General features: G+C 37.6%; 1 protein-coding gene across 1 annotated transcript; it reads right to left on the bottom strand.

Moving 5' to 3' along the window:
- Positions 1-5,344: 5,344 nt before the first annotated feature.
- LOC134854360 (ubiquitin-conjugating enzyme E2 K-like) lies at positions 5,345-24,250 on the bottom strand. The gene is made up of 5 exons (XM_063870582.1): positions 24,102-24,250; positions 23,682-24,014; positions 6,039-6,102; positions 5,848-5,963; positions 5,345-5,682 (listed from the first exon to the last, which is right to left on the bottom strand). Exons 1-5 carry the CDS (start codon positions 24,225-24,227, stop codon positions 5,611-5,613), a joined length of 711 nt encoding a protein of 236 aa, XP_063726652.1. The 5' UTR covers positions 24,228-24,250; the 3' UTR covers positions 5,345-5,610.
- Positions 24,251-24,782: the final 532 nt, after the last annotated feature.

Below are 24,782 nucleotides of genomic sequence, written 5' to 3'. Positions count from 1 at the left end.
TTCTCGCTTTTGCTTTTCCATAACCAGTTCTACTTGAAATTCTCCTAAATTTTCTTGAAATTTTCCTGAATTACTTCAGTAACTTCAACAAACAATGCCGAACTCTACTTCTATCGCGACACCTGTTCCTTGCCAGCAGTGCGGAAAAATACTGAGCTCTAAAAGGAACTTGAGAAGACATGAGCAAAAAGTTCACAAGATCCTTCCTCCCCCTCCTCCTCAAACTGTTTGCGATGAGTGTCTAGAGTCATTCGAGAGTTTGTCGGAAGCCCGAGAACACGTCGAGCTGGTACATGACATGACTTCGAATAGTCATTGTATCTATTGCCATACAATATTTCTCACCGCGGAAAGCTATGGACAACACTTGCTGAAGAAGCACGCATTGCCTGTTTGGGACGGCATTGAGACGACGTCTTCCGCTGCCCCAACGGAAAGCGCGTTCAGAGGCAAATTGCGTCGATACGATCTCAAAGTTGGTGAAAAAGAAATGGATTTGCTTCAAGTCATGATGCAAAACAAGGAGGAAATAGATGCTCTTATACTGGAAAGGGTCAAAGAGGGTCCGAACAAGGTGCAATTCCATGTGGAAGTGGGAATGATCAAAATTCCCACTGTGCAAGACGGGGACAGTGGAAACTTCGAAAGGACCATGCTGTTTCTGAACACTAAGACATTGACAGTGTACTTCGAGGGAATAGCTGGGGTTCAATTCTTGGAACTGATTGAACATATGGTCAACCAAGTCAATTCGTTCTCTTCTCATGGTAGCGGATGGATTATTGACAGAATTGAAAAATTGCAAATCAGTTTCGCGGCCTTCTCACCAATAAGAGCAGGATCCTACCTCGAGCTACCTGATGCACTCAGCGCAGCATCTACTCTGCTCACAAATATCAACACTAAAGATGATGACCGTTGCTTTCTCTACTCCTTTGTTGCCGCATATCACAATGTGAATGAGCCGGCCCTCTACCCCACATCTAGACGGTGGCTGGAGAAAAACAAAGCCTCAACCTACAATCTCGACAAAGAAGGAATTGTGAAAATCAATGGGGAATACGAAATGCCAATGGGTCTGATGGATATGGACAGATTTGAAAAGTTGAACAATTGTCAAATCAACGTCTTCCGGTAAGCAAATTCTAATTTCCTTCTAAAAATTTTAAAATTCCTTCAATAATGTTCTTCACCTATTCAAACACCCTTTTTATTTCATTTCAAACCTAGGTATAAAAATTATTTTTCTGTTCAGGTACAACGATGGCGAATTGTTGCCCATAAGAGTATCGAGCAGATTCACAACTAGCCTGATTGTGGACTTGTTGCTGCTGACAGATGGATCAAAATATCACTATGTGTTGATAAGTGATCTCCAGAAACTGGTCGAGTACGTGCGGCACAAAGTGCACCGATTTCAATCTGAGATTTGTCGCAAATGTTTCCACACATGCGCTTCATTCGAAACTTTGAGAAGACATCAAGAACTGTGCTACCAAGACGAAGATGTCGTCATAACAATGCCCAAGCCGGGAAAAGATGACCACAAGTTCAAAAACTTAACAGCTCGTTGGTACGTACCCAGAGTAATCTACTTTGATTTGGAGTCACTGCTCTTACCAGTATACGGACCGCAACCTGATCCGCAAAAATCTAGCACGCAAACAATTGAAATCCATCAACCGTGCGGCTACGCGTTAGCAGTAATCGAATTTGGGAAAAAAGACCTGTTAAAGTTTGAGCTTAAAAGAGGACCGAATGTGATGGAAGAGCTAATTAGCTCCCTTGAATCGTTAGCGAGACAAATTTACGTAGAAAAAAGGAAATATTACACTTTCACTGGTATAACAGACCAGGAACGGGAAGATGCTACAATTTGTTGGATATGCGAGAATGATTTTTCCGACAATGATCAAGTGGTACTTGATCATTGCCATTACACCAACAAGTTTCTGGGTTGGGCACACAATGAGTGTAACGTTAATAGAAAAACAACAAATTACATTCCAGTGGTAGCTCATAATTTGTCAAATTATGATTTACACTTTATAATCAAAGCGCTGGCAAAAAGCGATTCGGAAAACACTTTTTCCGTAATACCCGCATCTGAAGAAAAATATATATCCTTGACAATCTCAGTCTACATAAAAACGTACACGGACAAAAACGGAAAAATCAAAAAACTCTACGAAAATCTGAGATTCATCGATTCGTATAGGTTCATGCTGGCATCGTTGGCAAAACTTGTCGATAATTTGCCCAACGAAAAGTTTTTTCTGCTGGAGAACTATTTTGAAAAACTCGGCCACTCACGTGAAAAAGTCAGTCTGTTGAAACAGAAAGGGCATTACCCCTACTCATACTTCAACTCATTCGAAAAATTCCGAGAAACTCGCCTTCCCCCACGAGCAATGTGGAAAAATAGTCTAACAGGAGGGGATGTGAGTGTTTCAAGAAGCGAGTACAATCATGCCCTTAAAGTTTTCACCGAACTGAAGTGTGGCTCACTTGGTGATTACCACGACTTGTACTTGACTACAGATGTCCTATTGCTTGCTTCCGTTTTCGAAGCTTTTCGTGAAGTTTGCTATCAAACATACGGGCTGGATTGCGCCTGTTACTTCACGGCAAGTAACCTTTCCGGGGACGCCTTTCTAAAAGTTTGTAAGCCCGAACTGAAACTCTTAACGGACCGTGAACATCTAGACCTTGTGCAGCGAATGATACGAGGAGGCATGTCGTCGATTTACGCGCGCCGATTTTACAAAGCAAACAATAAATACCTCGACGATTTTTCGCCCTCAGAACCATCAAGCTACATCCTCAATATTGATGCAAACAATTTGTACGGGGGGATAATGAAACACTGCCCTTTGCCCTTAAACGATTTTTCAATAGTTGAAAAAAGTCTGGCAGACATACTGCTCACCAGCGAAACATCAGAATGGGGTTATATAGTTGAAGTCAATTTAACCATACCCGAAGAGCTTCACGACTTCTTTGCTGATTACCCCCTTGCCCCCTCTCGTGAAGTAGTGGACATCGGTGCAATGAGCAACGAGCAAGTCGACATGTTGGGAAAATTGGGAATCACCACACTGCCAAAAGTGCCAAAGCTTCTACAGACCTTGCATCCTAAAGAAGGTTATGTTTTGCACTACCTTACCCTAAAATTGTACCATGAGCTAGGAATGAAAATAACTCACCTCGGAAAAGTTCTTCAGTTCCGCCAAAGTCACTGGATGGCACCCTTTGTCGACCTCAACACCCGCCTACGAAAAGCCGCGGTAAATAAATTCCAGGAGAACTTCTACAAGCTAATTGTTAATTCAGCTTTCGGTAAGACAATGGAGTCTAAGTTAGGAAGAAAGAAGCTGGAGATTGTAAGGAATGAGAGAGAACTTTTACAAAAAACAGCTCTGAGCAATGAAAAGCTTTCAAATCATTGACGATCAATTAGCCACAATTAGCTTTTCAGTAACAAAAATATTGTGGGATAAACCTATGATAGTTGGTGCGACCATCCTAGACCTCGCCAAGCGTTTCATGTTTCAGTTTCACTATCAAAAAATGAAACCAAATCTAAACTTGGAACTCCTTTACTCCGACACGGATAGTTTTATTTATGCCATAAAAACTGATGACGTTTACCGAGACTTGGAGAAAATAAAAGCTGATTTCGACTTTTCAAATTACGATAAGGACCATTTCTTGTTCGAGGATACCAACAAGAAAGTTGTGCTGAAGTTCAAAGACGAGACTGGTGGGAAGCCGATCAGAGAATTCATCGCCCTAAAACCGAAACTATATTCGGTCGTCCTTAATGGTAAATAAAATTTAAGCCACCCTTCCACCCCCCATTCCTACCTTTTACAGAACAAAAATACCACCACCAACCTACCTACACCCCTTAATTTGTTGCATTAAACTATGGGCATTTAGCTGATTTAGGCAACATTATACAATGTTGCCTAAACGTTGATTTATCTGACAACATATTCCCTCTTGTTTCCTCTTTTTTAATCATAATTTAGAGTCTTCTGCTCTTTTTTGGTAAAATGAATCAAATTTTGTTCGGTATAAATTGAGTTGCTGAAGTGAAATGAAGCTATCCCCAACGTTGTAGAAAAGAATAATAATTTTGCTATTGTTTAGAAGGCACTCAAAAATTGAGTGCCAAAGGAATTAAACGGAGTGCACAGAGAGAACTGGTCCACCAAACCTTCAGGGACACATTATTCACTGGAAAAACAATGAGAGTATACAACTATAATATAGTTTCGAAAGGTCACACCAATATGACAGTGAAACAAAACAAACTTGCATTATCACCATTCGACTCAAAACGTTTTCTACTTTTCGACGGAATTTCGACAGTGCCCTTTGGCCATAAAGCCGCTGAAGAAAATGCTTTTCTAGAAGACATTTACATGGACACCGAGTGGGCCAACTCATACAATGAAACTGATAACAGTTCTCCCGATTTTACACTCCCGGATTGGGGATTTTTACAGCGGCCCTACTCAGAAGCAGAGCTGCAAGAAGAAGAAGAAGCTTCTAGTAGCCGAGTCCGTGAACGTCCCCCTATAAAAAACCCATTTATTTTATCTGAAGCTTCAGAAGAACGACCATCTAAAAAACACCGCAAAGAAAACCAAAACAATAAACATTAAAGTCTGAAACATATATTTTCAGATGATTTTTACTCTTCGTCCTTTTTATACTTCGACTTGTATATGTTTTGGTTTTTACCAATTTACAACTAATAAAATACTCGTATTGAGCTCAATCACTGTTTTAACATAAATAGCTTCAGGCAAATAAACTAGTAGACACAAACCAAGTGTTAATTCAAACAAATGTGTGAAATCCTTAGGCTTGTTTTGAATAATAAACTTTAATAGCATGACAAATCTTTGACGAAAAGAAAGAAAGCCAGGAAATGATATCCACATGAAACTAGGACGAAAAAAGAAAAGTTCAGGAATTAGGACGATTAATTTTAATTATCGCGGGAAAAGGGACCGCTTTCAAAGGAATTAGAAGGAATTATTGTATCGCGTCCCGGTTGTTGAGCTCAGCTTAACAAGATCCTAAGGAGGGGGTCTTTTACTTTAGGGGTGGGAACTTGCGATCATTTACAAAATCCTAGGATAGGGGTCCTCCAAAAAATTAAGGACCCCTTTCCTAGGATTTTGCTTTACGTGAGGACCCCCCCCCCCCTTAGGAAGGACCCCCCCCTTAGGATCCGGGACACGATACAATACTACTTGTTCATATTTACAGAATACGCGAAACAATTTTCCCCTAGCATTAGTTACGATCATCCAATAAAACAACACCCTAAATGCAGAGCTCAAATTTCGACGAAAGAGACCATAGAATATTTCATTAAGGCAATATAAATTGTGATGAAAAATTACATTCTACTCAATACAGACAGTCGTCATTGGACATTTCAGCTATGAAAACAACAAACCTCTCTCGTGAGATGGAATTTACATTTTATCTTACATTTCAACTCAGCCACCAAGTATCAAATTATTTCCAAGTTTAATAGTTCACAAGTTCTGTTCAAAGCAGATCCCTCCATGTTCTGTAGTTAATAATTCACTGGAAAAGATATTCAACAGCCATTTGTTTGTTCCAGCATTTCATAGACAGTGCCGCTATACTCTGCTCCTGCAAGATATAGCGATATAATTATCCAATTTTTTTCAATAATCTGAATTGCATTTTTATGCAATTGGTCGATGACTCCCACCTGCATTTCCTTCTCATGCATGTCTTAACGTCTTATGTAATCAAATTCAAAAATAAAAATAAAATAATAATTTCAAAACTTACTTGTGAGAATCCCATGTCTACCAGATCATGGATCATTGTGGAATATTCCGAGGCGTATGATGGTTTCTGAACGGGCTTCACCAGACTCGCCATTTCGATGAACTCTTTCTTATCCCCTGCAAGAAACAAACAAACTTGTAACTAGATCAGGTAATTTGGATTCAATTCGACGCCATAGAAACATTACTCACAACTGGCATAGTAGTACGTCCAGAAAGCGGCTGTCTTTTTGAAAATCGCGCGGTTGTCGCGGAACTGAAACAAAAAGGCACAACGTGAACAATGAACACAAATTTCTCGACAAACGCTCGGTACTACTTAATTCAGATATTGGAATTATAAGTATTTGGATGAACTCAAGATTCCATCAGGTATCTGGCCTTGACAAAATGAAAAGATACTCTCCAACGCTCTACACTGAGGCGAAGAAGCGGAGCTTCGCATCACTTGCGATACAACATACATATAGAAAACTACTTCAAACGTTACGCAGATGCGGGACGAAATGCGTAATTTCAAATTGGACTCTGCCCAAAGCCTTAGTTAATTCGAAAATGGATTATGACCGCCACTTTGACTCTTCTACAATTTTCCACCCCCCCCCTTAGAAAAATTACAAATTGGTAAACACTTACCAAACAGAAAAATGAAAAGTGTCAATCAACTCGAAGAAACTGAAAAATCAAATTTTTTGAATTACATCCTTAAGAAAAAACTAATTTAAAAAAAATTGCGCTTTGAATTTCAAGAAAATTATATGATATCTGGGCCAGTATTTATTTTTATTTCACTGAAAAATTCAACCCAGCCGACAATAAAAAAGTATTTAACTCGCAAAAAGTTATCCAAATTTCTCGCGAAAACAAAAAAAACCAGGGTGCTGCTGAAGTGGCACAGAAACCGACCACAAAATCCTTTGTACAAAAAAGGCGGTGAAAAAATGAACGAAATTTAACAGTAGGATAGGACGTTCCAAAATTACCCGGTGGTACGTGAGTAAAACGATGTATCAGTAAAGCAAAAACGAGCGGACCAGATCAGTCAACCGAAAATTTATGATTCATTTAGGTAATCACATTATGTAAAAACTGAGATTTTTATGAAATGACAATTGAACCAATGAAATAAAATAGCTCTTCCCATCAACCTCGTAGTTTTAAAATTATTCTTTCAGCTCAGGGAAAACTTATTCTTAAAAATCTTTAAATCTGCCTTTGATGCAATTGTTACGTAAATCGGTTTACTGATCTGGTAATTTACTGACACATCGGTTTACTGTACGCACCCCGATAACGCAGAGGTAAGTGGAGCTTCGCACCAGTTGCAAATCACAAGGTATTACATTATGTAAAAACTGAGATTTTTACGAAATGACAATTTTTTTCTCAAAACAAAAATTTGACCAAATAATGAAATAAAATAGCTCTTCCCATCAGCCTCGTAGTTTAAAATTAATGTTTCAGCTCAGGGAAAATTTATTCTTAAAAATCTTTAAATCTGCAATTGATGCAATTGTTACGTAAATCGGTTTACTGATCTGGTAATTTACTGACACATCGGTTTACTGTACGCACCCCGATAACGCAGAGGTAAGTGGAGCTTCTCGCCAGTTGCAAATCACAAGGTATTACATTATGTAAAAACTGGGATTTTTACAAAATGACAATTTTTTTTCTCAAAACAAGAATTGGACCAAATAATGAAATAAAATAGCTCTTCCCATCAGCCTCGTAGTTTAAAATTAATGTTTCAGCTCAGGGAAAATTTATTCTTAAAAATCTTTAAATCTGCAATTGATGCAATTTTTACGTAAATCGGTTTACTGATCTGGTAATTTACTGACACATCGGTTTACAGTACGCACCCCGATAACGCAGAGGCAAGTGGAGCTTCGCACCAGTTGCAAACAAAGTGGAAAATCATTCAAAATTGCAAAACAAAATGCTAATCTCAATACAAACAAATCAAAATCTAAAGAGGCGCCACATATCATAAAGTTAATTATATAAAACAGTCACAAAAAAATTCAAAGAAAACGAATGACAAGAAAAAATTTTCGGGCAATTTTGATGTTTTTCACTCAGAAAATATAGTTTTCAATCTCCACTCACTATTAATTATAATAAATCTGAAATTTTCAAAAACGACACAAAGAACCGCTATAAACTAGCAAACGAAAGAAACTAGAATGAATAGGAACGCTGTGAGTTTATTTAAGGAAACCCTCTATAAAATGAATAATAACGGAAAAAAAGACGACTTGAAGCCGACAAATGTAAAAGAAAAAATTCATTCAATCGACAAACTTATATTGTAAGAAGTATACATTTTCGAAGCTACTTAGCGCTAGACCCTCTATAGATAACATTCAACTCAGCGATGAAGTAGGTCTTTAAAAAATTGGTAATTAAGCCGACAAAATTTTAGCCGAATTTGAAAGAAAGAAAAAAGAAATTTTATTCAAAAATGTTTACCATGTTTAGGTTTGAAAAGCACGAAAAAATTCACATTAGTATAAATAGAGCGCTGCAAAAAAGTAAACGGCAGCATTTGAAGTCATATGACCAGGATTAACTTCCTCACGACGCGCGCTGAAATCTTTGAACAACGCACAACGTTTTTTATGGGAAAAAAATCAAGTTAAGGAAATGTAAAATAAAAAAAGGGCAAGGTAAAAAAGCGGGCAAAATTACAGATTTTCATTTTAAAACGTTTGATAAGCCTATATGACACTTTAAATAACACTATGAGCCTAACTCAAATTTGAAATGCGCACAAAGCCCAGAAAAAAAATCAGATTGTTTCCAGCCTTTCTGGAGTGACGTTGCGTTGGAAAATGACGCAAACCGCGGGATTGGAAAAAAAAACCAATAAACCTAACAACGACTTGACTTTTTTCAGAGATCAAGAATTATGCCGAAACAAGGTAGTAGCAATAGAATACCCCATATATAAAAATTAATGACAGGTGCTACAGTAAGTAAACACTAATTTCCGGAAAGTCCACCATCCTCCACCAAAGCTCAAATATGAATAATTCTTATTCATATTTGAGCTTACCCTCAACATATCGGTATCCATACTCCACGAACACTATTCAGATTGTTTTTAATTTAACGAATCCGCTTAAAAAGATCCAACTGCAAAAAAAAAGCAAATTCTTGCAATTTTCTCTGGTCTTCACTCATTGTTTCTGACAAATAAAGAACATAACGAAAATGCAGTTAAAACTCTCAAGGCTTTCAAATCATGTAACCATCTTGTCAGCTATCGCAACATCCATAAAAATTTCTTTATACCAGCATGCTCATTGGGGGAGCGTTTGAAGACAAATTTCTATTTGAGTTAATCTTCCGACACATTCTGAAGTTTAACCGAAATAAAAAGTATCCAACAGACGAGTACAGATATGCCGCCTTTATCTGGTGGATTCGACAGACAGCATCAGCTGTCTGCAAATGGCACAAACGCAACCTTTCGACAACGGAGCGCCGATTCATCGCGAAGCCCGCATTAATCCCAACCCAGGTCCCGAGTCTCAAAGACCATCATCAAGAAATCACTCCTCACGAGACTCCAAACACAGATACTTGCACTCCCCGTAACTCAAAGACCTAACCGCTCAGTCCAAACTATTAACTCTCATTGCTAATACCCCAAAATACGAACAACATACTAACTGGCGCACTCATAGACCACGGTTATCAAACACGAACCTACTTAACAGCTACAATTCAAACTCTTTTGAGCCCGTAATTTCGTTAAACCCCATTAGCTTTCTTAACCCCTTTAACTCAAAGTTTAAGGCCTTTCACAACTTAATTGCGTTGGTATCTCAGTCAAAGTCCCCGGAACTGCAGCTTCACCGGGCGAACAACAAATACATCTCGCAGTGCTCAAAGAAACTAAATTAAAAACCAGCTGCCTAATATCAAAAAGAATTGGACCCATCAATTCTTAACTCAGAACTGATTGCACACTTGAAGGCCGCGGCGTGATAATTGCTGAATATAACTTTTTTTAGCACGAGGAGCTAGAATGAAACGAAATTGAAACTTTAAAATTAGGGCCAACAACCAAAGCCTACGAATCTCGAACGTCTACATCCCTCCGCTCAGCAACTGCTCAAATGATTAGAAACTGTCCATCACCCAATGACTCACCGAGGAAAAGAGATTAAGGCTGTGAGACGTAAAAAAAAGTTTCAATTAAATGTTCCGGAAAACTGAACGCAGCATGATAACCGATGAAATCTTAGGCTCAGTTTTTATCCGATAAACGACTTTAACCAAATTAGGCTCAAGTATGATAGATCAACATCACCATCGCCGCCAGACAAATCACTTGCATCTCCATCTTGATTATTGTTGCTAAGGATCTGGTCATCTGCCTATTTTAATTCAACGTCTATTGAGCAATTAAAGTCTTTTCTCAAAAAACAAACTTGCATTAACTTCTAGAAAAACAATTGTCCAAGTTTTAGTGATGCAATCGAACACGCATTAGGATTAGTGCTCCTACCACAAGAGGTAAATATAGCGGATAAAAACTACATGACTCTAATTTAGCGGCCGCTCGTCGTCATAATCACGCCGGGCGTGACTGTTTCTGTTTACGTGCTCTCCCTTCAGAAGATAAATCCCTGGCAGTGGAAAATGACCAAAATCGTCTACGATCCAATTAATCAAAACTTTTAAACAAAAAATACGAACAACAACCTAACTGACGCACTCATAGACCACGGTTATCAAACACGAACCTACTTAACAGCTACAATTCAAACTCTTTTGAGCCCGTAATTTCGTTAAACCCCATTAGCTTTCTTAACCCCTTTAACTCAAAGTTTTAGGCCTTTAACAATTCAATTGCGTTGGTATCTCAGTCAAATTCCCCGGAACTGCAGCTTCACTGGGCGAACAACAAATACATCTCGCAGTGCTCAAAGAAACTAAATTAAAAACCAGCTGCCTAATATCAAAAAGAATTGGACCCATCAATTCTTAACTCAGAACTGATTGCACACTTGAAGGCCGCGGCGTGATAATTGCTGAATATAACTTTTTTTAGCACGAGGAGCTAGAATGAAACGAAATTGAAACTTTAAAATTAGGGCCAACAACCAAAGCCTACGAATCTCGACCGTCTACATCCCTCCGCTCAGCAACTGCTCAAATGATTAGAAACTGTCCATCACCCAATGACTCACCGAGGAAAAGAGATTAATGCTGTGAGACGTAAAAAAAAGTTTCAATTAAATGTTCCGGAAAACTGAACGCAGCATGATAACCGATGAAATCTTAGGCTCAGTTTTTATCCGATAAACGACTTTAACCAAATTAGGCTCAAGTATGATAGATCAACATCACCATCGCCGCCAGACAAATCACTTGCATCTCCATCTTGATTATTGTTGCTAAGGATCTGGTCATCTGCCTATTTTAATTCAACGTCTATTGAGCAATTAAAGTCTTTTCTCTAAAAACAAACTTGCATTAACTTCTAGAAAAACAATTGTCCAAGTTTTAGTGATGCAATCAAACACGCATTAGGATTAGTGCTCCTACCACAAGAGGTAAATATAGCGGATAAAAACTACATGACTCTAATTTAGCGGCCGCTCGTCGTCATAATCACGCCGGGCGTGACTGTTTCTGTTTACGTGCTCTTCCTTCAGAAGATAAATCCCTGGCAGTGGAAAATGACCAAAATCGTCTACGATCCAATTAATCAAAACTTTTAAACAAAAAATACGAACAACAACCTAACTGACGCACTCATAGACCACGGTTATCAAACACGAACCTACTTAACAGCTACAATTCAAACTCTTTTGAGCCCGTAATTTCGTTAAACCCCATTAGCTTTCTTAACCCCTTTAACTCAAAGTTTTAGGCCTTTAACAATTCAATTGCGTTGGTATCTCAGTCAAAGTCCCCGGAACTGCAGCTTCACTGGGCGAACAACAAATACATCTCGCAGTGCTCAAAGAAACTAAATTAAAAACCAGCTGCCTAAATTCAAAAAGAATTGGACCCATCAATTCTTAACTCAGAACTGATTGCACACTTGAAGGCCGCGGCGTGATAATTGCTGAATATAAGTTTTTTTTGCACGAGGAGCTAGAATGAAACGAAGATGAAATTTTAAAATTAGGGCCAACAACCAATGCCTACGAATCTGGAACGTCTACATCCCTCCGCTCAGCAACTGCTCAAATGATTAGAAACTGTCCATCACCCAATGACTCACCGAGGAAAAGAGATTAATGCTGTGAGACGTTAAAAAAAAGTTTCAATAAAATGTTCCGGACAACTGAACGCAGCATGATAACCGATGAAATGTAGGCTCAGTTTTTATCCGATAAACGACTTTAACCAAATTAGGCTTAAGTATGATAGATCAACATCACCATCACCGCCAGACAAATCACTTGCATCTCCATCTTGATTATTGTTGCTAAGGATCTGGTCATCTGCCTATTTTAATTCAACGTCTTATGAGCAATTAAAGCCTTTTCTCTAAAAAAACAAACTTGCATTAACTTCTAGAAAAACAATTGTCCAAGTTTTAGTGATGCAATCGAACACGCATTAGGATTAGTGCTCCTACCACAAGAGGTAAATATAGCGGATAAAAACTACATGACTCTAATTTAGCGGCCGCTCGTCGTCATAATCACGCCGGGCGTCACGGTTTCTGTTTACATGCTCTCCCTTCAGAAGATAAACCCCTGGCAGTGGAAAATGACCAAAATCGTATACGATCCAATTAATCAAAACTTTTTAACAAAAAATACGAACAACATACTAACTGACGCACTCATAGACCACGGTTATCAAACACGAACCTACTTAACAGCTACAATTCAAACTCTTTTGAGCCCGTAATTTCGTCTAACCCCATTAGCTTTCTTAACCCCTTTAACTCAAAGTTTTAGGCCTTTAACAATTCAATTGCGTTGGTATCTCAGTCAAAGTCCCGGAACTGCAGCTTCACTGGGCGAACAACAAATACATCTCGCAGTGCTCAAAGAAACTAAATTAAAAACCGGCTGCCTAAACAAAAAGAATTGGACCCATCAATTCTTAACTCAGAACTGATTGCACACTTGAAGGCCGCGGCGTGATAATTGCTGAATATAACTTTTTTTGCACGAGGAGCTAGAATGAAACGAAGATGAAATTTTAAAATTACGACCAACAACCAATGCCTACGAATCTGGAACGTCTACATCCCTCCGCTCAGCAACTGCTCAAATGATTAGAAACTGTCCATCACCCAATGACTCACCGAGGAAAAGAGATTAATGCTGTGAGACGTTAAAAAAAGTTTCAATAAAATGTTCCGGAAAACTGAACGCAGCATGATAACCGATGAAATTTAGGCTCAGTTTTTATCCGATAAACGACTTTAACCAAATTAGGCTCAAGTATGATAGATCAACATCACCATCGCCGCCAGACATATCACTTGCATCTCCATCTTGATTATTGTTGCTAAGGATCTGGTCATCTGCCTATTTTAATTAACGTCTATTGAGCAATTAAAGTCTTTTCTCTGAAAAAAAAAGGATTAACTTCTAGAAAAACAATTGTCCAAGTTTTAGTGATGCAATCGAACACGCATTAGGATTAATGCTCCTACCACAAGAGGTAAATATAGCGGATAAAAACTACATGACTCTAACTTAGCGGCCGCTCGTCGTCATAATCACGCCGGGCGTCACTGTTTCTGTTTACGTGCTCTCCCTTCAGAAGATAAATCCCTGGCAGTGGAAAATGACCAAAATCGTATACGATCCAATTAATCAAAACTTTTAAACAGAAAATCGATTTTTAAACAATCAAAAATTAACCGCAAAAAAATTTTTGGCAAGATTTCCTTCAGACTTCCTTCAGTCATCGCGCTGGATCTAAAACGTTTTGGCAAGAGTTCGCTCTTTCAACGGAGAGATAAGAACCCTATTGATTTGAACGGCAAAAACCTTTCAAAGCAAAAAACGTTTCTAATGTGTTCCACTCCACGTGCAACAAACATAAGCTCAGAAAACAAGAAACAAAGGCTGACTGACCGGAAACTAAATAAACTAAGTCTCAAAAAACAACTGAGATTCTTCCCTATCAAAACTGCAAGTATTCAAGGCTGCTAAGCCATCCATATCCAATGATATCCTGAACACCGACAGTATGCCGAAAATAATTGGTATTCATTGCAATCGAAATCCTTTTTCATACTTTTAATCTCTTGCTTGCTCTGAACGTAATCCACTAAACTTGGAAAGTCGTACCCCTACCAAAACCCAACAAAGACTATGTCAAATTTTTACAGCCCAGTATAAATAAAGTACCAGGCCATTAAACTTCCTGAGCCTAAACCTATCCTAACCTCGCTAATAACCTCAACAACCCTGTCAACTCTAAATTTTTATATCTCACATGTTTTCAGCATAAAATGACATCCGAAGTGGATGCTACTAGCTACTCTCGACTTTTCTAAGGTTTTTGATATGAACTGCCACCTCACGCTTCTGAAGCTTCGAAAAGCACAAAATAATTCCCATTGGTGTTAATGGAGCGCTGCACCAAATAAAAAGAGTGCATTTCAAGTCAAATGACGAGGAATAATTTCATCACCTCGTGTACTGAAATCCGCGAAGTTAATTATGGAAAAAAGTCAAGTACCCGGTTACAACACACTGGCTTTCGCCAGTGTGAAAAAAAAACAAAGTTACAGAATTTTATTCAACACTTCTGATAAGCCTAAGCAACCTTTTCGGCCCAAATAAAACTTGAAATGCGTACAAGGCCCATGAAAAAAATCAAATCGTTTCAAACCATTGTGAAATGACAATGCGCTTGAAAAATCCGCAAATTTCAGAGTTGGACAGAAACTAATCAACCTAACGACTTGATTTTTTTCAGAGTTCCAGAAGTGTGCCTAAACAAAGTTGTAGCAATAGAATATCCCATACGTAAAAATTAGCTAGCGTGTAACGCACCTCCGGTACTTCGATTTTGAAAAACTCATAAAAACCGAAATAATGGAAATAAGATCTGCATCCTATGAGTGTACTCTGCCAGGACCCAATTACAGGGTTCGTTATTACACTTTTTGCAAAGTTTTCTATTCAAGTTTTCAATTTTATCTTCGAAAAAATTTAAAATGTACTAAGAAACGTCACATCTCGGAAACTAAAAGCAATTGAGCAGTCGCCGTTGGACGCAAGATTAGCAGTTCCTGAGAGTACTCTCTTAGCACCCAACTACAGCGTTAGGAATTTTAAACTTAAACTTTAAACCTAATTTTTCTTAAAAAAATTTTTTTTGGAAAAACCGTAAAAAACGTCATATCTCGAAAACTGCAAAAATTTGAACAGTATTATTGCGAGGAAAGATTCGCAACCCTGAGAGCACTCTGACCCCCCCCCCCCCCCCCAACTACAGAGTTCGGAATTTCAAAATTTGTGAATTTTGTAAGCTGACTTTTCTGAAACATTTTGAAAAAATCCTTAAAAACGTCATATCTCGAAAACTCACGGATTTCAGCACTTTTAATCAGAGGCAACATTCGCAACCCATGAGAGTACCTTCAGCTTCCAACAACAGTATTTAGATCTTCAAACTTTTAGAATTTTTCAAAATCTAAATTTTATTAGAGTTTTTGAAAAAAAAACATAAAAAAAACGTCATATCTCGGAAACTACAAGGATTTGAGAAATGAGATTTAGAGACAAGATTTGCAACCCCTGAGACTACCTTGGCAGCAACCAACGACAGGAAGACAATATCAAAAACTGAGAAAGTTCTTTAAATTAAATTTTTCAGAACTTTTGAAAATTATGAAGAAAAAAATCATAAAAAACGCCGTAACTCGTTAAACAAAAGGATTTGATTATTCATATATGGAGGCCAGAAACGCAAAATCAGGGAAGACCCTAACAGCATCACACTATTGGGTTGCTAATTTAAAACTTGATGAAATAAACACTGAACTTCAACTGGAAAATCGAAAAACAAATTTTAACCATTGCAATATATGATATAGCTTAAACCTGAAAAAAAATCTTTCTTTTAACATACAAATTATGCTGACGCATGGGAGATAGCTGCCACACGCATTTAAATAAAGAATAGATGACAGGTGCTACCGTAAGTAAACTTAAAATATCGGTATCCATGCTCCAAGAATCTTGTTTAGGTGGTTTTCATTTCAAAGAATCTGCCTTAAATGAGCCAAACTGCAAAAAATAGCAACTCATGGATTTTTATCCGGTCTTCACTCAATAATATTGTCAAATGCTGGAACATCGCGATGGTTAAGTGAAAGCAAAAACTAAATTTTATTGAAAATTTTTTTAAAAAAACATTAAAAAAAACGCCATATCTCGAAAAAATAAAGGATTTGAGAAATGAGATTTAGAGGCAAGATTTGCAACCCCTGAGACTACCTTGGCAGCAACCAACGACAGGATGACAATATCAAAAACTGAGAAAGTTCTTTATATTAAATTTTTCAGAACTTTTGAAAAAGATGAAGAAAAAAAACATAAAAAACGCCGTATCTCGTTAATCAAAAGGACTTGGTTATTCATATATGGAGGCCAGAAACGCAAAACCAGGAAAGATCCTAACAGCATCACAATATTGGGTTGATAATTTAAAACTTGATGAAATAAACACTGAACTTCAACTGGAAAATCGAAAAACACATTTTAACCATTGCAATATATGATATAGCTTAAACGTGGAAAAAAAATCTTTCTTTAAACATACAAATTATGTTTGATTTGTATGACGCATGGGAGATAGCTGTCACACGCATTTAAAAAAAGAATAGATGACAGGTGCTACCGTAAGTAAACTCAAAATATCGGTATCCATGCTCCAAGAATCTTGTTTAGGTGGTTTTCGTTTCAACGAATCTGCCCTTCAATGAGCCAAACTGCAAAAAATACCAACTCAAGGATTTTTATCCGGTCTTCACTCAAAAAAATTGACACTCAAAAAATGCTGGAACATCGCGATGGTTAAGTGAAAATCCAGTTGATACTCTCAAAGCTTTCAAATCCTGTTACCATCTTGTTAGCTATCGCAACGCTGATAAAACTTCCTATACACGACCATGTCATTGCGAGAGCTTTTGAAGCCAAATTTCTATTTAGGTTAACCCTCAGGAACAATCAGAAGGTTAACCGAAAATAAAAATATCCAACGGACAGGGGTACAGGTATTCCGACTTCATATGGTGGATTCGACAACAGCATCATCTGAATGCAAATGGCACAACCTCAACCTCCCGACAACTGAGCGCCGATTGCTCGCGAAGTCCGGGCCTTGGTTATCCTCATTTCCGATGTTGAGGGACCCAACCCAGGCCAGGTCCCTACACTTGTTCTTCAGGTAACAAAGCCATTAAGAGAAACCAAGCTAGCGTTTGGTGCCGCGACTGCGAGTGATTGCACTTTAAATGCAGCGGATGGCAGGTTTCGAAAAAAATCCAGAGTTACTGCTCACACTCATCTAAACACTAGACACTTGCACTACACATAACTCAAAGACCTAACCGCTCAGACCAAACTACCAACTCTCATTGCCAATCCCCCAAAAATACTAACAGCACACTAAATGACCCACGCATAGACCCCACCTTAAGTCATCCACAGTTATCAAACACGAACCTACTACAGCTATGTTTCAAACTTGTGAATGTCCGTAAATTCGTTCAACCCCATTAATTTTCTTATCCCCAATAACTCAAAAAATAAAATAACTCAACTGAAATGGTATCTCATGCAAAGCTCCCGGAACGGCAACTTTAATAGGCGAAGAACCAAAAATATCTCGCAGTGTTCCAAGAACCTAAAATAAAAAAGAAGCAGATTATACTGAAAACTGTATTCAACTATTCTTTACTTAGAAAAGATCGCACACTTGAGGGCCGCGGCGAGATAATCGCTGAATATAAATCTCTTTTGCACAAGGAGCTAGGAAGAAACGAAGACGCATCTTTAAAAATAAAGCCAGAAACCAAAGCCTACGAATCTCGAACGTGTACATCCCTCCGCGCAGCAGATGCCCAAATACTAACAGCACACTAAATGACCCACGCAAAGACCCCACCTTAAGTCATCCACAGTTATCAAACACGAACCAACTACAGCTATGTTTCAAACTTGTGAATGTCCGTAAATTCGTTCAACCCCATTAATTTTCTTATCCCCAATAACTCAAAAAAATAAAAAAAACTCAACTGAAATGGTATCTCAGGCAAAGTGTAGTTCAACCATCGCCCAATTCCTCCCAGAGGAAAAGAGATTAATGATGGGGGACGTAAATGACGTCACTTCTGTGGAACTCAAACCATGGCAGAGGAAACAAAAAAATTGAATCTGATCCTTTTAATTCAAGTTATAAACAAGTTGAGAAAACGAGTTGAGAAAATCGAGTTATATACGAATTCAAAACTTTTCACATATTAAGCAATCAAAAATAGTTTTTGATTGATATTGTGCTTCTGCTTTCAGAAAAACCTACCTGTGTTGAAAATTAATGAAATTAAGTGCAATATTAGTGCAGGAGACAGAATGAGTTTAACACAGAGTCGAAGCATAAAGGAGAGGAGTCCCGCAAAAACTAGCGAGAACACGACAAAAAGCAGCTCTAGAAAGTGAAATAAGGAAAATAGAAATGAGCCTCGAATTAGTAAAAATTCGGGCTAAGTCTAGGATTCGATCTGCCATCTACTGCAATCTAGAGATTTTGAGTCTCACGCTCTAACCACTCAGCCACGCACTCTTAACCACCGACAAGCACTATTCACGAATAAAGCAGCCACATATGCTAAATTGACAATACAGCAAAAAAGACACCAAACAAAAATAGACACAATTAGGCAAGTACAAACTGAAGGCATCCACACAGACTTTCTTTGCATGTAACGCATAAAGCCAGATTAATTTGCATGTAACGCATAAAGCATGGCATAAAATCGCAAATGATTGTATAAATTATGCATTTCAAAAAATTGCAAGATATATCGAGGTAGACAATTTCTATGACTGTTATGTTATTTGAAACAAATAGCTTTTTTCAGTTCATTTGATGAATTAAAAATGCATCAACTGTGTTAATTCATTACTATTTGAATGTCAAAACACATGCTATCAAAAACCTGTAAAGGTGCCCCAAAAGTTGCACCAAAATTTGCGACTTAGTTTAGAAAATGAAAGGGTTCGTAACAATACACTAAGCTGACGCAAGTGTAATCTGAAAAATAATAGTCAGGCAACTAACTTTCATGCAATGAAAAATATTTTCAATGTAAAGAAAATCGAATCCCGGCCAAGATCGATGAACTTCCGATTGAGAGGGAAATCAGTTACCTGAAATGCTCAGTAAACATTTCTCTTTGATCAGCACTATCCGGGTCACTTCTAAGTGGAACAAAATACAATTCTCGATTACAAATCACTTGCTCTTCCAAGTGTAATAACATTTGACGTTAGGTTATAAGCTTTCACATATTAAAGTTTCAACAATAATTATTGATTGATTTTATATTTATGCGTCTGGAAAAACTTACCTTGAGATTTTATATTTATGCGTGTGTTGAAATTTAATAAAATAAAGTGCATTGTAAATGCAGGAAAAAGAATGAGTTTATCACAGAGGCGAAGTTATAAAGAAAATGACCATCGCAAACACTACCGAAAACACAAAAAGCAGCTCTATAAAGTGCACTAAGAAAAGGAGAATTCAGCCTCGTTTCAATAAAAATTCGGCTACGTCTCAGATTCGAACTGCAACCCAGAGAATATGAGTCTTTAACAAATAGCAAACACTAGCCACACTTAAAGCAGTGAATAGATGCTATGAAGCTTCCAATGCTACAGATTGTGGTTATAGCAAAAGAGCCACCAAATAAGTGAACACTTTCCATTTTCAATGAACCCTTTTTTGCGAGTTTGATTAGAAAAAAAAAACAAGTTTCGTACTAATACACTACGCAGCTCGCAAAAGTAAAAAAGCGACAAAGGGAGAAAACAACTTTCATTTTCCTCTGGTGCATCAATCAGACAAATGAACGTGAAAACGTGAGCAGCCATATTTAGAGTCCAGATAATAAATCTCCTGAGAATATCTCAGAAGCAACCCACCATGGTGTTGAAAATTTCAAACTTTTGGTTAGTTTTTTGTAGATCTAAATTTTTTGAAATTTTTTTAAAAAAATTACGAAACCGCATAACTGGGAAACTAAAAGGGCCTGAGCAGTCAAAATAGCACCAGCCATCAGAGTTGGGAATTTCAATAAGTGAATTGTTTTGTGAAAAGATTTGAGTAGTCATATTAAGAGGCACGATTTGCAACCACTGAGAGCACCCAACTATGGGGTTGGGAATTTTCAATTTAGTGAAATTTTTCATTTCTGTTTGTCAAAAACTTTATGAAAAAAACGTCACATCTCGGAAACTAGAGCATTTGAGAAGTCACACTTGGAATTGTTTTAAATCTAAGTTTTAAAAAAATTATGAAAAAATAAATAAGCGTCATATCTTGGAAACTAAAAAAGTTAATTGTGGGTATTCTTATTTGGAGGCCAAAGTCTCAACCCCTAGGGAACCCTGACAGTATCCCCTCTTGGATTGCTTATTTTAAATTTGGTGAAATCTATCTAATCTATTATATAGTTAAATGCGGGCTTCACTATCTCGCCATGTTTGAGCTTTTACGATGTATTATTTTGGCAGGTTTAACGAAAGCATTTTTTCGCATTAAAGCTATATCGTATAATCCAATGGTTAAGATTTTTTCAATGTACCAGTTTGAACTCAGTCTTTGACCGTTTGGCTTCTAAATATGAATACCCGAATCTTTTTAGTTTACGAGATACGAATTTTGTGATTTTTTCAAAAGTGTTCAGTACTTGGTGAAATAAACACTGAATTCAAACACCGAATTCAAACTAAATGTTTCGTATTTCTCGATACAAAACAGCTAGAGGCCCAGCTAAAGCCGGAGGTACGTGCTTGATATTCAATGAATTCACTATACTGATGCGGCACGAAAAATCAATGAAAAATCCATTTTTTAGTTATTGGAAAGCTTTTAGTTTTTCTCCGAAACTTCAGCCTCAACGCCTACTCCTCTGCGAGCCTGAATACTCCTCTAGAGTCTTTTTCTATTCGACCAAAGCCTTCGTTTTCCTCTACTGAAATAAGTGAGAAGAGTATAAATTAAGAGATAATCAATTTCCAAAGTAGATAACATTTCTCTTACAACATATTCAGGAGTCGCCGCGTCTGCAGAAAAAATTTTCGCAACCAGTTTTTTTAATTAACCTTTTCATCTCAGATTTGGTTGTGTAAATTTTAAGAAAGTTCAATATATTTCTAAAACGCTCGAAAAATTTGAAAAACAGTCAAAAGACTTTCCAAAATCCAAAACTTTTTTCTGCAAAAACTAATTTGTAGACTCCTTAGCTGAGTTAATTCTCAAAATCGGGTTTCTCGATTAAACACAGTGTCAGAATTGGCACGGTATTTCAGCAAAAATCTCCCAAAAAAATTTTAGTCAAAAAGTTTCCTAACAACTTTCGAAGTTTCAAAACTTTGACTTGTTTGAACGCCGTTACTTTTTCAATCACATTTAAGGCATAGCCAATTATAAACTTGAAATTTCAACAACCTATTGATTCGATTAAAACTATGTCCGATTTGAAAGGATAGTTAGTGGGAAAAGTCCAAAAAACGGTCAACAAATCAAAAAATTTGACATTCCCGAGAATCATAGCTTTTTGAGTGAAAAAAGGGCCCGAACTTCGAGTAGCCGAATTTCGAGTAGCCGCTTATACCAAAGGAATTCGCGCAAACTGCAATTTCGATTGCACTCAAAATGTCAAATTCGGGAGGGGAGTTTTCGAGAAAAAAATTGCAAAGAACAGTCACATATCAAATTTGGACTTTTCCGCGGGTCATAAGTTTTTTTCTGATCAAAAAAATTGGGAGTGTTCGAGCATTCAAAGAAGCTATTACGAGCCGTTCTCTGGATTTAACCCAAAATCCCATATATGGGAGGGTACTTTTTGGCTCGAGAAATAGCGATTTAGAAAAAAAACTGAGTGCGATAACACTCAGAGTAAAAAACTTTTTGTGTAAAAAAACTTTCTGCTCGTCCGCTTATGCAGGGCAGCTTCTCACTGCCCGTTGTCTCCATTGAACCTGCAATATCAGATTTGAGAAGTTAGTTTTCGAGAAAAGTCAAAGTTTCACAAAAAGGTAAAAATCAAAAAAATTTGAACATTCCGAGGGCCAAAAAATTGTGTAAAAAAAAGTTGGACGTGGCCGCATGTGCAGGGAGCTTTTCAAAACCGTTCTATTCATTGAAACCAAAAATCCAGATTTGAGAGAGGTAGTAGTTTTCGAGAAAACGAAAAAAGTCTTAAATCCGGGTCAAACATTCCCCCACAAAAATATGGGTCAAATATTCCCCCACAAAAATATGGGTCAAATATTCCCCCACAGACTTTAACGAAGGCTGTAGACGAAGGGGTGAATAGAAAAGACTCTAGAGGAGTATTCAGGCTCACAGAGGAGTAGGCGTTGAGGCTGAAGTTTCGGAGAAAAACTAAAGCTTTCCAATAACAAAAAAAATCAACAAACCGATTGGTAAAAATACAACCAACTTGAAAAAGGCTGATGGGAGTGTTAAAATTGTCTTTCCCTTGATACAACCCAAAATTAGGTCATTAAGCCAATAAAAAATAGGCCGAACTAATTTGAGCCGAGGAATTTTTTCCGCGAAACCAAAAAACTAAGGAAATACGAAAAAAAAACTATTCCAAGATGTGCCAACTAAGCCGACAACAGATAAGCAGACAAATAACTGTCCGATAATTTTATTTGAAACAGAATATTTCCCGTTTGAAAGAAAACAGGTCTTGGTCAGGTTCAAACCCAGACCTTTGACGTCCAAGGCATATTCGTTACCTCCCGGCTAAGTTGACTAGGAACGCGTAGAAGCTAGGATTCACCGTGAACCAAGATAAAATTAATTATTTCAAACAAGTTGTTAACCCGAGAAAAGTCTATATTCCAGTTAGATTACCCTTGTAATCGCAAGCGTAATATTAGACAGATAGAACGAGTTCTGTACTTTTTTAAAAATCTATCTCTCATCATTCTTTCCCTTCTTCTGAGGACTCAATTCGCTGAGTAATCACCATTCGAAAGCACGTTCGTTAACTATTTGTGATTGATCTTCGCTGCAGGATGTTTTTCTAACTTTTAATAATTAAAAAATTGTTTGAGCGGAGAGAGCCAACAATTTTAGCTGATATTTCTTAATTTGATGCTAAATTATCACAGATGTCTGATTAAAAAGACCTAACCGCATAGTTTTATAGAACAGTTGGAATATTCAAAATTTGCCCGGATACGATTTATCAGTTAATTTGAGATTCATATACTTAGTAGGCTTGACAAAACTTCGATTGATAATTAACAGCATTAGGCTATTAGCTAAGATACCAAATCGCGTCAAATTGACCGGTATACAAGTATGCTGAAATTAAGCGCAACAAATTGCTGTTTAGATTGGAAATGAAGAGCTCGTATTTAAACAGCCGAGTTTGCTTAGGCAAATAAGTAATTGAAATTAATTTAGAATCCAGGGACTTCGGAAAACCTTGAATGAGAGTAAGTTTGAATTTCTCAATCAACTCTTTCCTGTCTAGAAAATATACCTATTAGCAACTTGAAACATAATTGCTAGGCATAATTTAATTGAATGGAAAATTTCCATTTTAATTGCCTACAGATTTTGTTGGCCTTGAAATACCTGATTAGCAACTACTGCATCTTGAGGATCATCTGGTTCAGGTGATGCAAGCAGTGCTTGTATAGAAAGTAGCACCGTTCTTAATGTCATAGCAGCAGCCCATTGATCTTTCAAAATATCAAGACAGATGGCACCAGTCACACTGCTGATATTGGGATGCCATATCTTGGTCTCGAACTTAATTTTCGGCGGATTAAAAGGGTATGAGTCGGGGACTGTAATGTCTAATTTAAACTTTCCACCCTCGTATGGTGTATCTGGGGGCCCGAATATTTCGCCCTTGAGGTGTAGAATATTGTTGTCTACCATGTCAAGCTTGATCAATTTCAACGGCTAAAATTATAAGAGACGTTTTATTACATTTCAGCCTTTAATCAGAATATTAGACACGCTTTCATATGCCCTAGTAAACAAACTTACGTCTTTCTCATCTGTGGGCTGTGTGACTTCCTTAAACTCACGCTTGACCCTTGCGGGTGCAATTGTCGCCATTAAAAAAGTTTCGCAGAACCAAAATCTGAAATAAAAACTAGCCGAGTGGGCCATTCTCAGTAATCAGAAGGTCAAAAGTATGCTAGTAACCGAGGTTACAGTCAGGAGTCCCTTCATCACGTATTCCAGTCAAAATCCCTGGAATTTTCTTGATATGGAAGTGATAATGATAAAAGAAGATGACAATTGTTGAAGTTCTTTCTCAATTAAAATCGATACGGGTTACGTTTCTTCAATAAGAACACGCAACTCGACACAAGAAAATATAATATTCAAGTGTTCCAAAAATGCGTAGCTTTTTTCACAAAGTTTTTCAGCTATGCGCTGCATTGTCTGAACAGCTGCTGTTGCGGCACCAACAGTGCAGCCAAAAATGAGAGGGCAGAAGCTGCTCTGTTCGACTTGTAGAACTCTCTGTTGGTATTTTGAGTTTTTTAGTAATTCGTGGTACTTATAGGCGTCTTTCAGTAGTCTTCGTGAGAATTTGACGGTTGAAGACTTTGACATCAAAGAAGGTTCGGCTAAACCTTAAGCCCCATAATCCTTTTGCTTTAACATCTAGTCGAGTGTCTTCATCAGTTGTGGTTGAATTGTTCACAAAGCTCTCGT

Source organism: Symsagittifera roscoffensis, chromosome 9 (genome assembly GCF_963678635.1).
Source record: "Symsagittifera roscoffensis chromosome 9, txSymRosc1.1, whole genome shotgun sequence".
NCBI lineage: Eukaryota > Metazoa > Xenacoelomorpha > Acoela > Convolutidae > Symsagittifera > Symsagittifera roscoffensis.
This window is presented reverse-complemented; position numbering and strand designations above follow the sequence as displayed.

Coding starts and splice junctions, on each gene's coding strand:
- LOC134854360 (XM_063870582.1), bottom strand. CDS start 24,227: ATGGCCCACTCGGCTAGTTTTTATTTCAGATTTTGGTTCTGCGAAACT. Junction 6,103..23,681: donor ATGCAGTAGTTGCTAATCAG/GTATTTCAAGGC, acceptor TTTTTGTTTCAG/TTCCGCGACAACCGCGCGAT. Junction 5,683..5,847: donor TAGACATGGGATTCTCACAA/GTAAGTTTTGAA, acceptor TATATCTTGCAG/GAGCAGAGTATAGCGGCACT.